This window comes from Leptosomus discolor, chromosome 1 (assembly GCF_034619465.1).
Source record: "Leptosomus discolor isolate bLepDis1 chromosome 1, bLepDis1.hap2, whole genome shotgun sequence".
NCBI classification, from domain to species: Eukaryota; Metazoa; Chordata; class Aves; order Leptosomiformes; family Leptosomidae; genus Leptosomus; species Leptosomus discolor.
The window spans coordinates 91537719-91560321 of NC_141391.1; the positions used below are offsets into that span (position 1 = coordinate 91537719).

A 22603-nucleotide genomic window follows, 5' to 3' on the forward strand; every position below is an offset into this window, starting at 1 on the left:
TGATAACAGAAAAGGATGAACATGTACCTTTTTAAGACTTCTTTTCTGGGCAGCAGACGGGAAAAATTGGGTTTTAGTATTTTCCAGAGAGGTTGTGCTGTTGCCATCCTTGGAGGTTTTCAAGAGCTGTCTAGAAAAAGTGCTTGAACAACCTAGTCTAATCTCATAGCTGACCCAGCTTTGAGCAGGAGGTTGTACTAGAGATCTCTCAAAGTCCCCCTCAGCCTGAATAACTCTATGATTCTAATTCAAAACTGGAATGTTTCTAAACTTCAAAGTTTCACTCTAAAGATACACTTTCAGGTTTCAAAGAAACTGGAGAACCAGAACTTCATCTGCTCTATATCAGAATTGTTCTCATAGTTTCAGAGTACACTGTACTATCTAAATGAAGTTGAGAGTTTATGGATTAAAAGCTTTAAGAAAAATTCCAAAAATTTGTGGAATGAGAGGAGACATTACCAAGGAAGTCTAGAAAACATTCAGTTGTGTCCTAGGGAGTGGGTGGATATAACTGAATTTTGTACCCTGAGCACGAGAGTGGTTTCTAAATCTGACCCTCCTCTGCTTGCCATGAAAAGATAGGGTGGTGTCCTACTGGTATGTTCTGCGGTTCACCTGAGTCTGCTTTCTAGGTCCCTGAATATTCTTCAAGGGAAAGATTCTGCATGGTGCTATTGAGAAAGAGCCATTTTCACAGGAACACTGTCATTGCCCAGACAGTTACGCTGGCTTACTCATTGTACAATGAAGCTGGATGTTTTCTAGGCATCACCTTAGCCTGGCCGTGGTAGATTACTTCTGGAAACTTGCCACTGGTGGTTAACGAAGATCGTTGTGTATTCTAGCTGAGCTTCTGCTGCAAGGCAGAGGCTCTGACTTGTGTATCCTTGAGAACAGCCGTTAGTGTAGTCCTCAGGATTCTCTACTCTGCTGGTTTTTATTGTAGTGTATCTGAATGTAAGTAACTTTTCTGCATGTTCTCCTCTTTTGTAATGTATTCTGTTGCTGCAGTGACATTCTTGTCAGATTGTTCATGGGCTCTGTATTTGTAGTTTGTTTGGAAACAAACTGGGTTCTGCCTAGGTGCTTTTTCTTTCTTCACAGTTTGATCCCTTCTGTGATTTCTCAATTACACGTGATTATTTGTCTCTTCAAATCAGTCTTCCTAAAAGTGAGCTAACCAAACAAAAGGCATAGCTCTGGCATTGGAGTATCAGAGCAGGATCTAACAAAATGTTATTATAGCTAGCAGTGAGTATTTTACTGAGAGGTATGTTCTAAAATGCATCGTTAGTTGAATTTCTACAACCGCCACAAGAAAAAACATGGTTCTTTCCCAATCCATCAAGAAAAAAAGCAGTTACAATTGACAGCAAAGCTTACCCAAATATTCTTTGCTTACCTGAATTACAAAAAATCATATATCTGAAAGCAGGTTATATGGATATTTGGGTTGATGATAGAAAATGACTGTCAGTTATCACGGCACTGTGTTTGTTCAAAAAAAAAAAGTTAATTTACTGTTGTTTAAACTTCTGTGTTTATAGAAAAGAATGTTATGTAATTTATTTGCAGGTTTTTAATGCGAAAACAGCAGAGCTCTTGAGTCACCATCAAGTTGAGATACAGCAGAAATTCCCTAAAGAAGGGTATGAATTGTCTGTGGTTTTTATTTGTGTATATTTTGGTAGAACATAGGTATTTTTATCTATGAAGGATCAAAACTGGAGTTGATTAATAATTTTTAAGAACATAGTATGTGCTATAAAAGACTCTGTGGTAGGAAAAATGGCATCAAAAGCCTCACATTGGGTGTCCAATATATGTAAGTTACATAAACTAAAAATACGTAGTGTTTACTCTGACCACTCATCAACGTATTTAACATTTAAACTCTATAAAGTTTAAACAAGACTTAAAGTCTCATTTAGAGTGGTAAAGCTGGTCATTTTTACAATTTAATCATAGTCTTCAGCTCAGTCCATAGAAATTTCTTAGTTTGTTCTCTGAGGTGGTTTCTTTGTTTGTTCTTAACAGAGCTACCGATTGCTGCCAAAGCCTTCTGTATAGAATAAAAAAAAATTCTTTATTTACTGCAGATGGTTTTGTTGTGAAAACATGGCTTACTGCTTAAAAATGGTTTGAAATTAATTACCTTTTTCCTAGACGTGTAAAACGTACTTTGTAGTTATGATTGTCAAAGTGCTCAGCTGTTTTTTTCAGATTAGAATATCTTTTTTTACCTAAATGTAATGTTTTGCCTTTTAATTAACTGATCTTTACTGTTTGTTAAAGATGGGTGGAACAAGATCCAAAGGAAATACTGAAGTCTGTCCATGAATGTGTGGAAAGGACCTGTGAGAAACTGCAACAACTGAACATAGACATCACTAACATAAAAGGTATTCCTAGTATTTAAAGGTAACTGAGGGCTTTAACATACTCATGGTTGAGCAAGTCAGATTCTCTAGTTTTTAAGTCAGTAAACAGAAGGGTGGCAGCATGTCCTGGCCTCAAGAGTTCTGTTCCAATGTTAAATTGGAACTGAGAGCAGTTTGAGAGGACTAATGAGAAAATAAGTCTTTTTTTGTATATTAGCAATGCAGAATATGCAAACTAGGCTTAACCTAATCTTGCAAAATCACAGAGACAAGTGATGAATGAAGAAATTCTGAAATTTAAATCAGGACTTTTTGGGAAAAGCTAGTTTCCCTGTCAGTGTCGTTGCTGTCCCAGTTTGTAGCAAAAAAAAAAAAAAAAGAGAGAGAGAGATTTAAAGCACACAGGTTAAGCAGCAAAAGTTGAATGATGAGTTTTTAGAAGTAATATTTCTAGATTATAACAAGAAAAAGTTGGAAGCTTTTTATTTCCCATTTACTTTCCTCTTCTCCTTACCTGTTCCTCCCTCCTCTTCACCTCTCCCTTCCCTCCCTCACCCCCAAAAGGGGAAAACAAACCTTCTGAAAAGGATACTTCTTTCTATTTTGTCCTGAAGCCGTTGGAGTCAGCAATCAGAGAGAAACAACAGTGGTTTGGGACAAGACAACTGGAGAACCTCTTTATAATGCTATTGGTAACTACTATACTTTCAGAATATGTAATGTCATAAAATGAGCTTGTTGTAGAAAAATGCTTTCTTAGTTTCCTGTGCAGATCTCATTGTGGCCTAGCCTGCTAACTTCTCTGAGATTTTATATCTGTGTCATAAGCTGTGTGTTTGTATACATAGGTGCAATTAAAAAAAAAACTGTTCTGTTAAAATTATTACTTAATAAATCACTTTATGTGCTTTTAACAAAAAACAATGTTCCTGAGGGGTTTTGTACATCCCTGGCATGTAATGAAACTCTGACTTACACCAAATCACTTCCTTTTAAATGAAGGAGCTTGCTAAATTTTCAGAATGCATTTGATTTAACTTTAAAGCAAAAACATGTTAAGTAGATTTAATGAATACTTATTGACTTGGGGTTTTATTTTTAACTTACTTCAGCTTTTCAGATTATGTCAGTTGAGAAATGGTAATTATCCAGATTTGTTCTTTTAGGCCATGTCAATTGCCAGAATTATTTTAGCATAGTGTCACTGAAAAAACAGGACTCTTCTATATTCAAATGTATGTTAACAGCTTTATCTTAACCCCAGCTGTACCTTGATAACTCTGACATAGCACTTCAGTTCAAAGGTTTGATAGGAGTAGTAAATAATCAACCTGCTGTTTGTTTTAACCTCAGTTCAGTGGCAGTCATCTGCTGTAAGCAAAGTGATATTAGTCATTTGCTTGTGTTCTGATTGAGAAAAGTATATATCCTCTTACGTGGAAAATCCTGTTGGATTTCTCAGATCATTTGTTCTTCTAAATCAAATGAGTTTATCTAACTATTTTTAGTTTTTACAACAGTGCATTTAAAATACAATGGCAATATAATATTCTTTCAGCTACCTGAAAAGCTAAAAAAGACAGGAATTTACTGGCAAAAGCTCTAGTTTTGTAGAAGCAGCTTGTACATGTCACTTTTTATGTATTAAATCAGTTGATCTGTTAATTTTATTCAAGTGTGGCTTGACCTGAGAACCCAGTCAACAGTTGAACGGCTTCTTAAAAGAATTCCAGGGAAAAACAAAGCCTTTTTTAAGGTAAGGGAGATTCTGGAACATTTAAATAGTAGCTGAACTCTTATTGCTACAGTATATAATGTTTTGGAGAAATGTGCTTAAAATTTCCCAAAACGAAGTCAGTCAGTTTTATCTTCTAGACCCTTCTAAGCTTGTCAAATAATAAAAAAAATGTGCATAATACTGTACACTGATCTGAGACTGGAAAAAGTTAATTTTCCTCAAAATAAGTGGTTAACACTCCTTACATATCTCACTAGAGACGTTAAATGAGTAATCATTAGTGAGACTTAATGATGTGCTGCCTATCCAGCAATAGGTAAACAACGCACACAAAAGCTGAAAGCAAGTAGAAAAAAAACTTTGGAAAATTATTCATGTGAAATGTATTGTCCTTTCTCATCTTATGCTTTAATACTGAAATTAATTGCAATCAATCTGAGAACTGGGAAGATAGTTTAGAAAGAGCAAATTAATTCTTTTTTTTTTTTTTTTCTGTATGGGTGTGTATATATAACAATTTGGAAAATAAATGCTTGCAAAAAGGTGCCATAATTCTTTGATCTGTATTTATTAGAATCTCAGAATGGTTTGGGTTGGAAGAGACCTTAAAGATCATGTAGTTCCAACCCCAGCTCTCTCAGCCTGTCCTCACAGGGGATGTGCTCCAGCTCCTGATCACCTTTCTGGCCCTCCTCTGGACCTTCTTCAGCAGATCCATGTCTTCTAGTTGATTGTATAAATATTACATATTTTATATATTATATGATTTCTTATAGACAGGAAATGGTTGTCAAAAAAACATATAAACTTATTTGATTTTTAAGTTCTAGTTGAATACAAATTCCATTATTCCTGCCTGTTGCTGCTCATTTTTATTGTCATTACTTGCTGTCTGGTCACATAGAGATAACCAAGATAAGACAGGACTTCTGCAAACACTTATTTCCGCATAAATGGTCTTTGAACTGCATTTAGATCAGCTTTGATCCTTGTCCATTAATGCACTTGTCATTTGTTTTTGATGTTTTCAGTCTTGTGTATTGTATGCTTAGTACTTACTTAAATAATGAGTTTGTTTAGTTTCTCTTGAGTTTTATGTCTTTGTTTTTTCACTTACTGTCACCATTTTTATATATAGCTGCAGTATTCATGGAAAAGGTGCTTGCATGATGTTTAAATGATTTTTTTATTATTTTACAGTTTAGGACTGGTCTTCCACTTAGCACTTATTTTAGTGCAGTGAAACTTCGGTGGCTTTTGGATAATGTGGAAGAGATTAGGAAAGCAGTTGATGATGGAAGAGCTATGTTTGGGACTATTGATTCATGGCTTATATGGGTATGTATTTGTGAGTTTATTATCACTCTCTTAAAAATGAATTTTCATATAATGAAAATTCCTGTGCAAGGTACTGTGACACGATGCCCGCTGATCACAGTGATGTCAATACAAGCCACTAAAGAAATTCCATTAAAGTTCCTTACCAGATGAACTTTTACTGTCCCTGTATCGCTATATTTTTTTTTAGGTGCTTATGTGTAGTTTACCATTTATAGGTTGCTGTAAAAATTCACTCCAAATGTTTTTGGAAAAATCTTGGATTTTAGAAAGGTGTATTAGATACCTTTTGCAATTTAAGAATCCAGGAAGTACTCCTGTACCCTTATTACCTCTCTCATCCCTTTGTTCCTTTGTGATAGGTCTGCCTCTTTAGTTGTTGCAGAAATACCAGAGTTCCCAGTCCCAATCTGAAAACTTTGTGAATTTAGAGGCCTTTTTTTGTAAGTTGTTGAAGTAAACCTGTGTCTTTTCTTGGCAAATACTGTTGATATTTTTTTTTTCTTCAGAGTTTGACAGGTGGGAAGAATGGAGGCGTTCACTGTACAGATGTAACCAATGCCAGCAGAACAATGTTGTTCAACATTCATTCCTTGGAATGGGATCCTGAGCTCTGCCAGTAAGCTCAGTTTTTCAGCAACGCTGTTATTTAAATAGATTCTATAAGTGATGTATGAAGAAACTCAGTAAGAATCTCTAATCTAGACTAAGATCAGAAATTACTGTTGTACTTACTGTTAACATTAATAATTAAGATTCATTGTTCTTTATATGTCCAGATTACAATTGTCTGGATTAATTAAAAGTAGCAGATTTTTTTCTGTAGGTGGAAGACTGGTTCATGGAAGCAATGACATTTAATGGTTTCTTTATTCCTTAATCAAATTTGCAAGTCAGTTACAATGATAGTGTCTCTATTTTAAATTTATTAACAACAATATTAACTGCAATAAAGATATTGTTGGAAGAGGAATGACTTCCCACATGAAAGAGTTGGCTATGTCTTCAAAATATTCAAATATATGCTGTTTTACTTCATAATTCAGTGTCATGTACTGTAACAAGTGGAAAAACACATAGTGATGGATTAAACCCTGGAAATCGAAGTTCCTTTTATGGTTTTTTTTTTTCTTTACAGCTTAATCTTATTTAAGAAAATAAATGCAAAATGCTTTCTGATTTAGCACCAACTGTGTATATAAATGATTTTGTATTGTGTTCAGGTTCTTTGATATTCCTATGGAAATACTCCCAAAAGTACGAAGCTCCTCTGAGATTTATGGCCTGATGGTATGTTTTCTTCTGTGTGTGTGAAGTTAATCTTGTAAAAATATGTATAATCTTTTATTATAATATATACAACTATAGATTTCACAGAATTTCCATAGATTAAGACAAATCGTGTTTCTAGACCAGTATTGTTTGATTTATGATTAGTATGTTGTTATCTACTGTTGTATAATATTATATGAAGCTGCATATTCGTTGCTTTCTCTTTTAAGTATCAAATAGACAGAACAAGATGGGAGAGGTTTTTGATAAGGAAAAATATTTGATTTTTTGTTAGTTACTTATTGATTTTGAAACTACCCGTCAGAATGCAATGTATAATCAGTAGTTTAGAATAACAAGATTGCTGTTCTTGGAGTACAATATTTTTCTTCCTGTACCGTTGAAAAGAAGAGATGTAAGCCTCTATAGAAGACTTCGTGATGTAAGAAGACTGGACAAGATGTGTAATATCTTGTTTCCACATAACTGAAGGCAAGATTAGTCAGTTTCTGTGAACTGGAAAATCACAAATGACACCTTAGATCACTTTTTGAAAAATAAACTTCTCTTGCTGTATCTATTTACATAGCACTCTGTAAAAAAATATTTGGGAATATTGTGATGTCTTTTTAATCACACTGCCTTCAGTGCAGCTGTGAATATTACTTAGGAGTAAATCATTAATTGCTATCATGCTGAGACTTCAAGTTTAATTTGATGCAGCACCAATTCTTCTGATACAGTGGCATCTAATTTATTAGCTTCGGAACTGGATAAACTGGATGCTGTAATTTAGCATTCGTTTTCCCAGTAGTTTGACCAATTGTTTACTAAGAACATATAGGCATTCTGTAATTAAGACAAGTTACGAGTTTTATATTTAAAATATAACTCTAACATGCCTGAAATGTAAATAGTTTTTCTAGTGTGTTAATGGACATGCCACTAGAAGTCATTACTGACTTTTATTAATGTGAGGGTTGGATGGGAGTGAGTTGTATTAAGCTGAATGAGTGAGGTAAATGGAAAAAGACACTAGCTGGCAACTGAAACAGAATAGCTGGTCACTTTAAATGTGAACTTTTGTTTCTTTTCCCCTTTCCTTCCATTTTTTTTCTTTTTCTTCCTTTTGCTGACTGTAGAAAATCTGTCCTAGCCTGGTGAGTAGAAGCTTTCATTAGGCTGACCACCTATATCTTACTCGTTCTGTTCAGATGCTGTGCATTTCCATTGGCTTAAGGATTAGTAAAAGCACACTTTGAGACCAATAAATTTGGTGGGTATTTCCAAATTTGAGATATTACAATTACAGTTCATACCAAAGTTGTTTCTAAAATGTAGTCTTGATTTATGCGTTTGCCTTAATTTGCAGGCTGTTGAATGTTTCTTTTTGTACTAAAGTAAAAAATACAGCTACTGGCTAATAACTGTTAGCAGTCTCATTTTATAAATGAGAAAAGCAGGCCATTCTGTCTACAAATATTCATTCTGTTATACTGAAACATCAGATTCATGCAGGGGTTTTAGTTCTTTTAAACCCAGTTAATTAAAATGAGAATTAAAGAAAAAAAAAGATTCAGATTGGAAATGCACTTGCATGGCTTCACTGAAAATGCATTTTCACAATTGCACACAGAAAATTTAAAGAAAGAACTAAAAATCGTCAGGGTAAAAATTTCTCATGATACTTATTGCAAGAATGCAACTGGAAAACTATGTGGTACTGTTTGGAAGAAATTCTATATGAAGACTTAAAATGCTGTATCTTAAATGAGGCATCTGTCTTTGCTTAGAGTGTCATCACAATCACGGTTTTTCCAAGGCCCTTTCACTTTACCATTTTGCACTTTTGCATTTTACACTGGACACTGACTGCACAGTTTACACTGAACCTAATTTTCTGTATGCTGTGATGTCAAGAAAATTTATGTTACAAACTGTTGAGGTGACAGACTATACTTGTAAACTTCCCGCTCTCTGTTTTTTAGTGTTATAGGCATGAGCTGCATTAAGCTGAAGTCCAGTGTACACCTGAACCGAACCATGTTGCTTACGTGACCCTTCTTTGTTTTCCTTTGAGCATTACAAGTTTAGCTTCTTTTTCATTGCCTTAAATTGTAGTCATGGAAAGCTAATTTGGAGCTTTTCTTTCTCTTTTTGGGAATCAGAAATCTGGAGCCTTGACAGGTGTACCAATTTCCGGGGTAAGTCCCACCTCAGCTCAGATTCTGGTTTGAGATCTTGATACTACATGAACATATCTTCCCTGGAAAAAGCTTTAAGATGGGTGAATCCTGCTACAAATTAAGCTGATGGTTTTTTTACTTCATGTTAAACATGAAGTAAACTTTTGAAGTTGAATTATTAATTGGCTGGATTCTTTATTATTAAGTTAAGGTCTGGCTGTGGAAATACAGTGGACAGCTTTAATGCTTATCTGTAGTGCTGTTGGAAACTTAGGGTCTCTATGTAAATGAGTAGTGTTACAAAATGGAAGCAAGCTCTGCTTTATATATAAAAGGAGTTCAGTATATACTTAATCCAGAAATGTTGGGCAGATTCTCAGCTTTTTCCAATACAACGTGCATAAAGATAGTAAATTTTAATTTTGATTTCTTTAAATTGACCACCGTAGGTAGCACAACGCTTTTGCAGTTGTTACAAAGGAAACAGTAGTAAAAAGCACAGGTTGTCTCTATAGACTTTTCCTCACTTTCAAGCACCTGTGTGCTCCTAATAAAGTATAGTTAAATATATCTGTTCATGTTCGTTTTTCATTAATGTGATCCATGTTCAGACACTTGCTAAAAAAAAAAATACCCCTCTTTTCAGTGCTTGGGTGACCAGTCTGCTGCTCTTGTTGGGCAAATGTGTTTTCAAGATGGGCAGGCAAAAAATACGTAAGTTATTATGAAAGTTGTAAGCTAAACACACTGTTCTGTTTTGAATTTAGTATTATCTTCTCTTCCAAGCTAACTGCCAAATACTTTTGTAGTTATCGCATAACTACAGCTCTACCTTTCGACTGTGTTGACCTACAAAGTAAAGTGTCCTGACTTTTGTATGAAATAGTGAAGATATTAAATTCACATAGTCTGAGAGGTATATTTTAGAACAAAGTCACTGTGAGGAAATATCTCTTGTGTGACAGGAGGTTTTTCATTTTAAAATTCTCCAAAACACAGATTAAAACAGTTGCATTGTCATTTAAATTGTGACCTGAGGTTAAACAAATACAGGCCGCGTGCATTAGAGTGCATAGACTTGCATGACAAAACCCCGACAGCACTGCTAGATGGGAAAGGTTCGTTTCAGTTAAGTGCTTACTTTTGCTTCTGTGTCTAGCTCAGTAGGGAGACTTTTACTTTTTTTTTTTTTTCCTATTTCTCAGCCTCTTAGTGTCCCTTGTTTAAAATAGCTGATTAGTTAAATCGGGCAACTTGGTGTAATCAAACGTTCATTTGAGGAAAAGCTCTCTGTGTAAATGACTTAGTGTTCCATTTACAACCGTGTGCTTAACTGAGCATGTAGGTACATATACAGTGTGGGACTTTCACAGATTTAATTACACATTAATCTATACTTGTTGCTAATTAACCTTCACTTTATCTTTTATATTTATACACAAATGTAGTGATTAGTGGCCTTGTACTTTAGTAAAATAAACATGGTTCTAATTAATAATGTCATTAAGTGACAATTTCTTTTTTATAAGAAATACTTTTATAACACAAGAGACCTTTTGAAGAAAAACCAAGATAAACCGAAAGATAAAAGTGAGAATTTTTTTTTTACGTATTTGTGTTATGACTTTACTCTTTTTCTTTCCACATATAACAGAAGACAATCATAGTACTATTTAAAGCTATTAATTTTCAGGGTATTAAAAAAGGTAGGGAACTCATAATTTCTTTGAATAAGTTAAGAGTGGATTATAAGCATTTTGTACTCCTTTTATTAAACTGTGTCCTTGTATGTGTGTATATGCACACATATATGTGATGTGGTCTTCAGATGAGAAATACGGCATTTTTACAATTTTTTGAACTGAACGTGTCTAAAGAAAACCCTCGACTTTGTGACAGGAGCAAAGTTTCTTAAATTTACCCCTTTAAAATCATGCATTTAATATTGTGAAATATTTATTTTATGAAGTAGCTTTCTTAATTGGCTTAAATTGAAGTAAGTAAACACTGACACCAAAGAGGAATTCACACTTAGTTGTCAGCCGTATCTGCTCCTTGATCAGGTATTGTACAAGAAATAGCTGGAGAGAGAGGTGTGGGACTAGATTTTTGAACTGCAGGCTGCATTTAAGTCAATTTTTTGAGGATGGTTTTATCATCAGTTAATGATAACATAACCTTCAAGGGGCAAAAAGTGATACCTTGATTCTCCACAGGGGAGTCATGGATTCATGTACTGCAGTAACAAGTTATCCTTTAAACATCCTGGTTTTAACTTTCGTTTGCTTTCGTGCTAGGTACGGAACAGGGTGTTTCTTGCTGTGCAATACAGGTCAGAAGGTCAGTTGCATTTATTAGTTCTTTACTTTTTTACATAATTTTTCTTTAAATTCTTGAGTACAACTGTGTATTAGCCTTTCTTAAACTTAACAGCAATTGTATTGCTAGAGATAAGGAAAAGCGCATACTGAAGTATGAAAGAATAGAAAGTAATAATTTGTTCAAGGTGTTTCAGTAAGACTCCATTTCCTAGCTCCTTAAGTTTCCAAAAAGAACTTCTCATAGCAAGTTTTTTGCTCTTTCCTTGTATGTTTCTTAACCTCACCCAGAAGTGCAGAGTGCTGTGTTAGTTAACTACATGCTTTTCTCCTTGTCTTGACTATTTTATTTCTTCCCTTTGTTTTCTCCCGTTGTTTCTTTGTAGTTGAATAAATAATGCAAAGCTCTGGCTTCCTCCTTATTCCCATCTCCTTCTAAAGACTTCCAGTTCTCCAAGGCCGGATTAGATGAGGCCTTGAGCAACCTTGTCTAGTTGAGAGGTGCCCCTGCCCGTGGCAGGGAGGTTGGATTACATGATCTCTAGGGTCCCTTCCAACCTAAGCCATTCTATGATTCTTTGCTAGGGTTTTGCTGGAAAGATTTGAGGTAGTTTGTGGAAATGAGAAGTAACACCAGAGATCAGAGTGTTCTATCTTAGGTGTTTATTTAGAGTGACTGATAAATTACTTTGTTTAAACTTTCCATACTTCGTTTTTTTAGTGAAGGCTTTATCTTTTCTTTATTATCATTTGAATGTTTTTATTTAAATATCTTCTGCCTCTGTTCATGCTTTACCTTTTCTTTCCCCTTTCCTCATTTAGTCTGTGTTTTCTGAGCATGGTCTTCTAACCACAATAGCTTACAAATTGGGCAGAGACAAACCTGTTTGTTATGCACTAGAGGTAAGTCCAGTAATTTCTTTTTTTTTTTTTGTAGTGATACATGTTCTTGTTTAATTCTGTTTTCTAGTATCCTCATGTTATCTTCAGTTGCATGAAAATAGCTTTGTGTTATAGCTTGTGTACCTCAAGGCTTACGTGTGGTTTCGGTTATCCCTGTCTCCAATCTGTATCATGTAATCTAATAAAAATATTTCTACATTGCATCATTTGCAGTTCCAGGGTATGATGTCTAAAACATTTTTTCTGTTACACAGTCTTTCAAATCTTTAATAAATGTTATAAATAAAACAAAATTTTATTTTATACTAAAATTGGAAAAGGGGGAAAAAGTGCTAGTGTTTTGGATATCTTCATAATAGAAGTCATAACTAAATGTCTTTGCTTTTTATTTCATTGTAAAGGATTTTACTTGTAACTTTTAAAAATCTGAATCAAATTCCTGAGTCAAGAATCCTCTAACGATTGAGGGGTTTTTACCTACTAAGACTTAGGTGCCTACTTCCAGAACTTAGTTCCTCAGTTCTCCACATAACTCTGAGGCCATACAAATTCTGTAGAAATTCGGATTTTTACTTTGACTTCAGGGTTCATGTTCTAAAGCTCCGCTTCTGAAGCGTAGATCAGCTGAGCACCTATTTGGCACCAAAGCTTCGTCGGGAATAACAGAATGATGATTCTTCCGTCTGTGTTAATTAGTGGGCTTGACCTAATAGTAGTTCTCGAAACACACGTACTGAATTCTCTGCTGTTATGGAGCTTTTGTTTTGGAGCCTATGTCTTCACTGTGAAACAGACAAAGACAACACACAGGATTTTGTTCACTGGGAGAATAGCTTGTGGCTTACAGTGCTTTACTAGGGTGTGGGAGGCTATGTTCATTTCCTTTTCCTTCCCTAAGGAAAATGGATCTTGCATTTGCCATATTCTGGCAAACTTTGGGGTTTTCATTTTGTGTGGGTGTCTGAGAAGTTTGTTTTATTTTTAATCCATGTTCTTAAAGCGTGAACTGGAACTGTCTTGAGAGTGATTTGTATTTCTGCATGTTGAAACACGTGCATGTGTACTTTGCTTCTTCCACATCTCCAAGTCTTTAATGATATTGTCTGAATAAATGGTGTCAACAGAAGGTATTGTGTCCTTTCTCCTGAATCCGTGCTAGAATCATCTACAATCTGCTGGTGAAGACACTTTCCAGAGAGGCAAAAAATGTGGATTCAGCCTTTTCTTTTAGTCAAGCCCGTACTGTAATACTTTAGTCAAGCTTCTAACTGTAATAGCCAGCTGGTTAGAAAACACCGCTGCTCCTTCTAGCAATGACTTTGAAAATATAATGCCGCTCCCATTGTACTTGAAACTTGAGGCTGTCTTGTAGAGAAGTCCATTTGGACTTTAGAGTGAGATGGGAGCCAAGCCATTCATTTATGATCTGATGGAGCCATTCAGGGCCATTTGAGGCAACAGAGCAATTTTGCTGGCAAATGCAAGTGCCTAATTTTCTGTCTCTCTGGGCATTTGTATTTGGACTCTAGACATAATCAGTCTTGTTTTTTAAAATCAAAGCATAAAAATCTTTATTTGTCAGAAAAAGAAGGCTCAGGCTACTGGACCACGTAGTTGTATATCCAGGAGAAGACCTGAATTGGAGAGAGACAAGACGACTGCTTAGGAAATGTCATGGTAACTCCCCTTTGTGGAAAAAGTCATGCAATATGCACCTTTTCTACATGGAGCCTGTATGACAGCCTGCTATTTTCATGGCAATCTCCATCTGCCAAGAAACTTGTGGTTTGGTTGTGAGCATTCTCAGGGGAGCTTTAAGCTGTGACTGTAAGCCTGCAACTGAAGGCCGCAGCTGCCCCTCCTCTCCAGTCTTGTGAAAAGGAACACAAAGATACCAGTTGTTGACTCCTAATGTGGTGGTGGTTTTGTTTCCTTCAGGGATCTGTTGCGATAGCTGGTGCTGTTGTTCGTTGGCTGAGGGACAACCTGGGTATTGTTAAGACTTCACAGGAAGTTGGTGAGTAGTGACAAGTTGGAGCTGTTCAGGTTTTTGAGTTTTCCGATGTCATGTCGTCTCCAATGTTGAATGAAAACTCAAAATATTGAAGTAAAGAAAAACTAGAAGATACATATATTTTGCTGTGTTTGAACAATTTGTTTTGCATCTATGAAATCACTGTTTACTGATAAATGTATTTCATACAGCATATTAATTCAGTCTTTGAAACCCTTTGTCAGCTTTGTTCTGTTGCAATCTGTAGTTTCCTTAGCAAGCAGATATTCAGGAAGATAGTATACTACACTAACAGTGTATTTCCTGATTTCAATTACAATACTGAATTTTCTAGAGCCAAGAGTATTTAAGTCTCTGTTACAGAACCCAAAGAGCATTTGATCCTAAACCTACATACTCATTCCTGTCATAAACATGAGAACCTGAGGCCCTACGTATGCAACTATTTATGTAGAAGGCTTCATATCCATTGAGTTAGGAACCTCAGTTTGCAAAGCTGCCTCATAAAGGAACAGTGGAGGATGATAATCTGTTTTGGCTAAGGATACAGTAATCCTTTAGCATTTGGGTAGCTGATGTTTTCTGCTTGAGCTGAGCTGAAACAAACTGGCGTGTGACATTATAGAAACTAGGAATATGTCAAACTTTGAAAAAGGGGAAAAAGTCAGAAGCATACAAGTATAAGAATGTGAAAGTGACTGATTTAATGAGATTTAGGATTAAAAAGCAATTCATTACGTATTTTTAATAGTTTGATATCTTATGCAAAGGTGGAAAAATTTAGTTTTTAAATTTTATGTAAACTTCAAAGATTAAGGAAAACCTTCGAACATCAGTCTGTTTTTCTATAAGAAAGCTTCGCAGATCATACAGAAGAATATAAACTACTGTCACATGAATTAACCAGCTGTTGAAACACTACAGTACCTCTTGGCTTCACAAGTTTGACTAGACCTTTGGAAGGTTTGAGCTTCAAGAACTTTAATCTTGTCAGTTGTTGAAGTCATGTGGGACTTCATCATCTCTTCTTGTTTCCCTGAACGTGTCCTTCTTTCTCCCTTCACTCCTTTTTTTAAGTGGTGTCTGTATAAAAGTACCATTTTAAAAAGACTTTTTGAGTACATCTTCTTACTTTTCTGTATTGCTATGCTTCTGTGATCAATGCAAACCAAAGAAATCTACAGAAGCAGAAAAAAAAAACCTTTCCTTTCTTGTTATAGGAAGGAGCTGCACATTAGCATTACTTTCTTTGCAGTTCTAGATATTTTAATATTGAGGAGTTCAGATATCCAAAGTTATTACTCAGTTACTAAGAAACTTCAGATTTCCTTGTGGCTGGCCTTGTGATTATATGCATCAGCCGAGAATTTAGAACTCTAAATCCATTTGAAATTAATGGGAATTTAGTTCTGAACTCCCTTTGGTCTTGATCCAGTTTCACTGGCTTGCCTTGACTTAAATGCGAGTAAAGTGTGACCTTTTGGACTGCTTTGAAGGTTGCATTCTTTACCCACAGGATACCCTTTGAAAACCTCCCAGAATCTAGATCAGAATATTGAGTACATGATTTTGCTTTTTAGTTTTGATTTTTCATTTTACATTTCCCACAACTCCCTATGCCCCATCTTCCTTTCATATTGTTGCAAACGGACAACTAGTTAATGAGGAGCAGAGTGCCAGAGTTAGTTGTATTTTCTAGTTGTATGTGGCTTGATTATTTTTGTAGCCTCATAACGTATTCTGAATATTTTTCCCATTTAAATAATAACACCTTTAAGTGTTATATTTAAGTGTTGGTACAGTTGTGAAAAGCTAAATGAAGACTGTTTGTGTGTGTGCATTAGAAAAACTGGCTGCGGAAGTGGGGACTTCTTATGGCTGCTACTTTGTGCCAGCATTTTCAGGACTGTATGCACCATACTGGGAACCCAGTGCGAGGGGGTAAGGATCTGATTAAACACTGCATTTGCAGGGAGATTTAATGATTTTACAAATACTATCACTAGCCCTTCCAGGTATGTGAAATTGTTCTTTTTGCCCCTTTGATGTGTCTGGATACATCATTCTCTGTGGTATCTTCAACTACAGTGTTTTTCAACAAAAGTGTTTTTCTTTTCTATTTAGTCTGTTCAAAACAGCAACTGCTACTGGGAAAAAAAGAAAGATTAGCTAGTTCAGCTACTCAACCTCCTCTCCCCCACCACCTGCAAAAAAAAAAAGGGGATGGGGGTCAGGGGAAACATTTGGGCTGGGTTGCACTTTTCAGAGGACAAGTACAAGATAGTTTTGCCACTAATGGGGTCAGCTTTTTTTCTTCACACATTTCTGGTTCTGAAAGAATTTTCATCTTACAAAAGAGAAAGAGGAGGTCTACATACCTGTGAGCTGTCAAGCAATAAAAGTAGAAAGTGAAGAATTTCATGCTGATTAGGTTTTTTTTGAGCTCATTTTCCCATGGCTGCTGCATCCACTATCTGAAATGATACAGGCTACTTAATTCCTCCTCACTTCTCTTACTTCTCCTTCCCCTTATGTCCAGCTTTCTTTCCGGTCTATTGAACACTCTTTTTCTTCTCTCCTTCCAGTCCCTTTCCTGGTTGTTAAGACTTAACTAGCTGGTACTAGTTAGAACTACTAGTTCAAGCAATAACCTTCTATTTGTCTTTTCTGCTATTGTGATCTTGTCTACTGTTGCTGGAAGCACAACATGCCATGGGAATCACAGAAACATAACAATTTTAAATGTAAAATAACTTTCCTAAAGTGAGAAAAGAAATCTAAATATCTAGTTCCCAACATTTTGAGTAGTTTCATCTTTAGAGTTTAGATACTTTTTGTACGTAAGGAAGAAAAAAAAAATAATCTTTGAGTTAGGTGTTTTTACAGTTTTTCAGATCACAATGCTTAACTTTTTGATGGTTAAAAGCTGATCTTTGCAGTAACAACAACTAAAAATTCCCTTTAATCATGTATCCAGTACCAAATGTGGCAGCATTTCTGTGTAGTACGCTACTATTCTTCAGATCTGAGACAGCATAAAAAGATGATTATTTGCTCTGCAGTTCAGAGTACGTTGAAAGAATTCAGCTTACTCATGATTAGATGTAGCATAATTTCTATATCCAAAAGTCTCTTTGAAGGTGCAGAAGCAACTAATATTCAGAATAGATCTTAAAACAATTGTAAGCATTTAGAGCACAACACTGACCCAGCTGGGCTTTTCCTGAAGAACTGAAAGCACTAGAGAATTAACTAAGATTTTAGTGCTAGGTGATATTATTTTTTAAAGAAAAATAATCCTCTATCATACTTTTCATTTTATTAAAGGAAGACAAGAATTTGGGTGTGTGTTTGTGTGTGTATGGGTGAATATGGACCCATCTGCATGCAGGTTGGCAATAAAATTTTAATTTATGGCAATGTATTGATTGGAAACTATAAAAGGATATTTGGCAGGAAAACAGGGATGAGAGAGTTTAGATTAAAGGGAAACTAGCTTTTTTATGTTAAAAAGCAGTCCTTGTACAATGGATCTGAATGAGCTTTGAATTAGAAGGCCAAGGTCTGAGTAATGCTGTATGTCTGGTAAAGAAGTATGTCCTAACTGTGGGTTTTGTTTTTTCTCTCCAACAGTATTATCTGTGGCCTTACTCAGTTTACAAATAAAAACCACATCGCCTTTGCTGCACTAGAAGCAGTCTGCTTTCAAACACGAGAGGTAAAGGCAAATTGGGTCCTAAATTCGTTGTAAAATAGAATGATAACAGGGGCTGTAGCTCTTCAGGAAGAGAAGATTTACATGGTGCTGATGCTGAAAAACTGTTCCTGTGGGCTTAGCTACAATGATGGGGTTGGGTGGTACATTATTTTGGGGTGGCAATGCTGCTTTTTATCAGCATTTTAAGGTGAATGTATTTTGTGACTATTTTGAGAGTCAGAACATAGAAACATTAAAATGATAAGGCCAGTGCCATAACTAAAAAGTTGCATTAGTGTAAGAGACTACTCCTTATTTTCCGTGTGCCCTAACATAGTTTCCAGGAGGATCCACTCCATGATCTTGCCAGGCACAGAGTCAGTTTCACCTCTGTGCCTGGCAAGATCATGGAGTGGATCCTCCTGGAAACTATGTAAGGGCACATGGAACATAAGGGAGTGACAGCGGACGTTGATGGATAAGGGGACAGTGACTGATGTCATCTATCTGGAATTGTGCAAAGCATTTGACACTGTCCTGTATAACATCCATGTCTCTAAATTGGAGAGACAAGGATATAACGGATGGACCACCCAGTGGATAAGGAATTGGCTGGATGGTCGCACTCAAAGAGTTATGGTCAATGGCTCGATGTCTGAGTGGACACCAGTGACGACTGGTGTTCCTCAGGAGTTGGTACTGGGACCGGTGCTGTTTAACATCTTTGTCGGTGACATGGATAGTGGGACTGAGTGCACCCTCAGCAAGCTTGCTGACAACACCAAGCTGTGTGATGCAGTCAACACACGGTGGAGGGAAGGGAGGCCATCCAGAGGGACCTTGACAGGCTGGAGAGGTTGGCCCAGGCCAACCTCATGAAGTTCAAGAAAGCCAAGTACAAGGTCCTGCACCTGGGTTGGGGCAATCCCAAGTACAAATACAGGCTGGGAGATGAGTGGATGGAGAGCAGCCCCGGGGAGAAGGACTTGGGGGTGCTGGTGGATGAAAAACTGAGTATCAGCCAGCAACATGTGCTCGCAGCCCAGAAAGCAAATCGCATCCTGGGCTGCATCAAGAGAAGTGTTACCAGCAGGTCAAGGGAGGGGATTCTCCTCCTCTACTCCACTCTGGTGAGACCCCACCTGCAGTGCTGTGTTCAGCTCTGGGGCCCCCAGCGTAAGGAAGACAGGGACCTGCTCAAGTGCGTCCAGAGGAGGGCCATGAAGATGACCAGGGGGCTGGAGCACCTCCCCTGTGAGGACAGGCTGAGAGAGTTGGGGTTGTTCAGCCTGGAGAAGAGAAGGCTCCGGGGAGACCTTAGAGCGGCCTTCCAGTGCTTAAAGGGGGCCTGCAGGAAAGGTTAGGAGGGACTCTTGATCAGGGAGTGTGGTGATAGGATGGGGGGTAACTGTTTCAAACTGAAAGAGGAGAGATTTAGATTAGATGTAAGGAAGAAATTATTCAGTGTGAGGGTGGTGAGACACTGGCACAGGTTGCCCAGAGAAGCTGTGGCTGCCCCCTCCCTGGCAGTGTTCAAGGTCAGGCTGGATGGGGCTTGGAGCAACCTGGTCTGGTGGAAGGTGTCCCTACCCATGGCAGCGGGGTTGGAACGAGATGATCTTTAAGGTAGGTCCCTTCCAACCCAAACCATTCTGTGATTATTTGTATTGTTTGCTATGACAGAGAGGGCTTATGTCGTTTCCAGTGCAGGAACAAAAATGAGTTAAGGCAAGACAGGAGCAAACATACCAAGTGAAATCCAGGTTCACTTCTTGCCAGTTACATCTTGTGTTGCCTTACCTGGAGTTCTGCAACAGCAAACCTAAATTCTCACAGAAGAAATGAATCCTCCAACCAAACTGAAGAGGTTGATACCAGTACATTCTGAGCATTAGAGTTTATATCACCATCTACTACCAATTTACACTCCCTATGTTCCATAGAGATATAGGAGAAAATGAAATCCCTAGATCCCACAGGGTAACAGACAAACATTAATTTGATTGCATGTTTTTAAACTGCTCTTACTTAAACAATGAGTTTTAAAATAACACCCAGCTAAAACTGTGTGAGAGGGGGGAAAGTAGCTTGCTGTTTCTGTAGTGACATAGAATAGAGTAAAAAGTACTAATGTGGAAAAAGGCAGACAGAAATTTCACTCAGACATCTGCTTTTGAAGCTGTGCTAGCAGCCTCTGAGTCCTCAGAAAGTCATGAAGGAGCTTGGAAGTAGCATATATCTCTAATTCTGGTAGTACAAATCAGAGTAAAGTTTACAGGGAACTGAACTGATTGTCTAGTTTGTTGTCTGCTCCTCTCTTTCCTTGTCCCTCCTCCCATCCGTTGCCTCTCGTGACAGCTCAATGAACTTTCCAGCAGAAAATTATCCCCCTTTTTGCTGGTCTATTTTTCTGCTGGATTAATGTCTTCAGCTGCCTCACAGAGGAGTGCAGCAAATACCAGAACGAGAGACAGGGCATGTGGCTGGGAGTAGGAGGGAGGAGAGTAAAGCTCTCGGACTGAGTGAGGTTGAAGTTAACTGTCTGAACAGATCTAATGCTTTCTGGCACTTTAGTCAATGTGCTTTTATTGCAATGGCAAAAGTTCCAGATGCTTAAATTAACAGATTACGTCCTAGTGACACAACTAAAATGTAGGTACATTTTTCAAAGATACATTGTTAGTTCTGTCTTGTCAGAAACAAAGTTAATTCTTTTTAATTCCAGTTAAAATGGAAGTCTTTTGTATCCTTCAGGAGAACCCTCAAATTTCATGTTCATTGGACTTTCTGCTTGGTTTGTTGTGCCATCCAGTCCTTCTAAGTCTCTATTCCTTGTTATCCAAAAAGTCCTTCCTTGTGCAAACACTTGTTACATTTTTTGTTCCAGAAAGCATGGGAAAAAAGGCAGTTTTTCAGTTCTAAGAGCCGTACAATGTTGTCATTAGACAAAACTTACATACTTGGATACCTTTCTCTTCATCCAGCCTCCGTACAACAGAGACAGCAGCAGCATGGTCATGATTTGTTTTGTTTCTTCATCCCTTTCTGATTTCTAGCATTCTTTTAATTTTTTTTAATCTCTGCTGAGTGCCTAATATGATCCAACATGCTCTTGCACAGTGGTAAACAAAGCCAGAGCCTCCAACTGAATGTGTGTGTAAAGCTGAGTCACTGCTGAAGTTCTGAATGGTAACAAAAGGCATGTGAAGTCAGCATAGACAAGTGTAAAATGAAACATAGAATCCCCATAGAATCACAGAATGGTTTAGATTGAGAGGGACCTTAAAGATCATCTCGTTCCAACCCCCCTGCCAAGGGCAGGGACACCTCCCACCAGACCAGGTTGCTCCAAGCCCCATCCAGCCTGGCCTTGAACACTGCCAGGGAGGGGGCAGCCACAGCTTCTCTGGGCAGCCTGTGTCAGTGCCTCACCACACTCACAGTGAATAATTTCTTCCTTACATCTAATCTAAATCTCCCCTCTTTCATGTGAAGGAATTAAGTGGTGCGGAGCAGTACTAGCTTAGCGCTGCCAGCAAACTGCTGCCGTGCTGTCAATCCTCCTTTCCAGGTTATTTTAAATGTATTGAACAGTGCAGGGGCCCATGGACAGATGCTGCCACAGTGAAAACTGGCCTTTTATCTTCTAATTTTTAACCATTAATTGTCCTGTGACAGTTTTTTTAGTTACTTTAAAAATTTTCTGATAAGGAACCAGGATAATGCCGTGGTGTTCCCAGTAGCTAAGGTTTGAGGCATGTCTTATGTTTTTAGGAAACCCTCTGGAAAGCATGTTGGTAGGTATTGGTGAATTAAATACTCCACTCTTAGTTACTGACCCCTTGCAAACACTTTAACACTTTTCGTTTATTTTCAGCTATGCACTGTGCCCAAAAGAAGGAAACATAATTTTACAAAAAATTACACTGTTCATTTTTGCAGTCTATCCTCTGTAATGTAAAATTCTTTAATTTTCAACACCTAATTGAAAATATTTCAAGAGGCTGCTTTTTCAAAACAGTTCAACATTCAACAGTTCCTGTTGAAGTGTCTTCCAGATTACCCATTCAAGTTTTGTTTTTTCAATTCTTTAATGCTTTGAATTAGAGGAAGTATCTAGACAAACTGTAATCAGCTAAAGGACTCCATTCAGTATTACTTCTTCCTTTGTTAGGTTGGATAAGTGTTGTGGCTGACATCAGCTTTTCTTCAAAATTCTTCTTCTCAGACCATATAAGCAACACGTAGGCTAGAAATAGAGTGTCAGAGGAGAAACATCTCCCACACTGGGATTTCTGTAATAAATAGAATGCATTTGGTGTACGTTAAACACAACTGTATTGTCACTAGCTCTGTTTTGCCCTTTTGATATATGGGGAAGGCAAATTACTACTTAACACTCCAGCAAATGCTGAATTATCCAGATCTAACACTCAGAGGGTATAATGGATTTCTCTGCTATTAAATCATAATATATATTACTCTTACTTAAGATTTTAGATGCCATAAATAAGGACTGTGGGATACCACTGAATCAGTTACAAGTAGACGGAGGAATGACCAATAACAAAGTCCTCATGCAACTCCAAGCAGACATTCTCTGTATTCCAGTAGGTAAGATGAAGTTACAACTCCTGTTTTCTTTTTAAAGCTGGAAACAGCATTGATTTCTAATGGCAAATGAGGGCAAATTGGATGACTTGCTTTGTTGTTGTTGCTGGTCTTTTGCTACTGCTTGAGAGTGTTCGGCGTT

The 22603-nt window shown here is 37.1% G+C and overlaps 1 protein-coding gene across 1 annotated transcript in view; it reads left to right on the top strand.

Moving 5' to 3' along the window:
• The window catches only part of GK (glycerol kinase), a 33361-nt gene that overhangs the window by 6241 nt on the left and 4517 nt on the right, over positions 1 to 22603 (top strand). The window contains exons 2-17 of the mRNA XM_086469202.1: positions 1579 to 1652; positions 2299 to 2405; positions 2999 to 3076; positions 4061 to 4140; positions 5323 to 5460; positions 5970 to 6079; positions 6684 to 6750; positions 7875 to 7892; positions 8901 to 8936; positions 9565 to 9632; positions 11216 to 11258; positions 12059 to 12139; positions 14078 to 14156; positions 15998 to 16094; positions 17787 to 17871; positions 22344 to 22464. Of these exons, the coding sequence (XP_086325328.1) occupies positions 1579 to 1652; positions 2299 to 2405; positions 2999 to 3076; positions 4061 to 4140; positions 5323 to 5460; positions 5970 to 6079; positions 6684 to 6750; positions 7875 to 7892; positions 8901 to 8936; positions 9565 to 9632; positions 11216 to 11258; positions 12059 to 12139; positions 14078 to 14156; positions 15998 to 16094; positions 17787 to 17871; positions 22344 to 22464 (1282 nt within the window). The remainder of the gene's footprint in view (positions 1 to 1578; positions 1653 to 2298; positions 2406 to 2998; positions 3077 to 4060; positions 4141 to 5322; positions 5461 to 5969; positions 6080 to 6683; positions 6751 to 7874; positions 7893 to 8900; positions 8937 to 9564; positions 9633 to 11215; positions 11259 to 12058; positions 12140 to 14077; positions 14157 to 15997; positions 16095 to 17786; positions 17872 to 22343; positions 22465 to 22603) is intronic.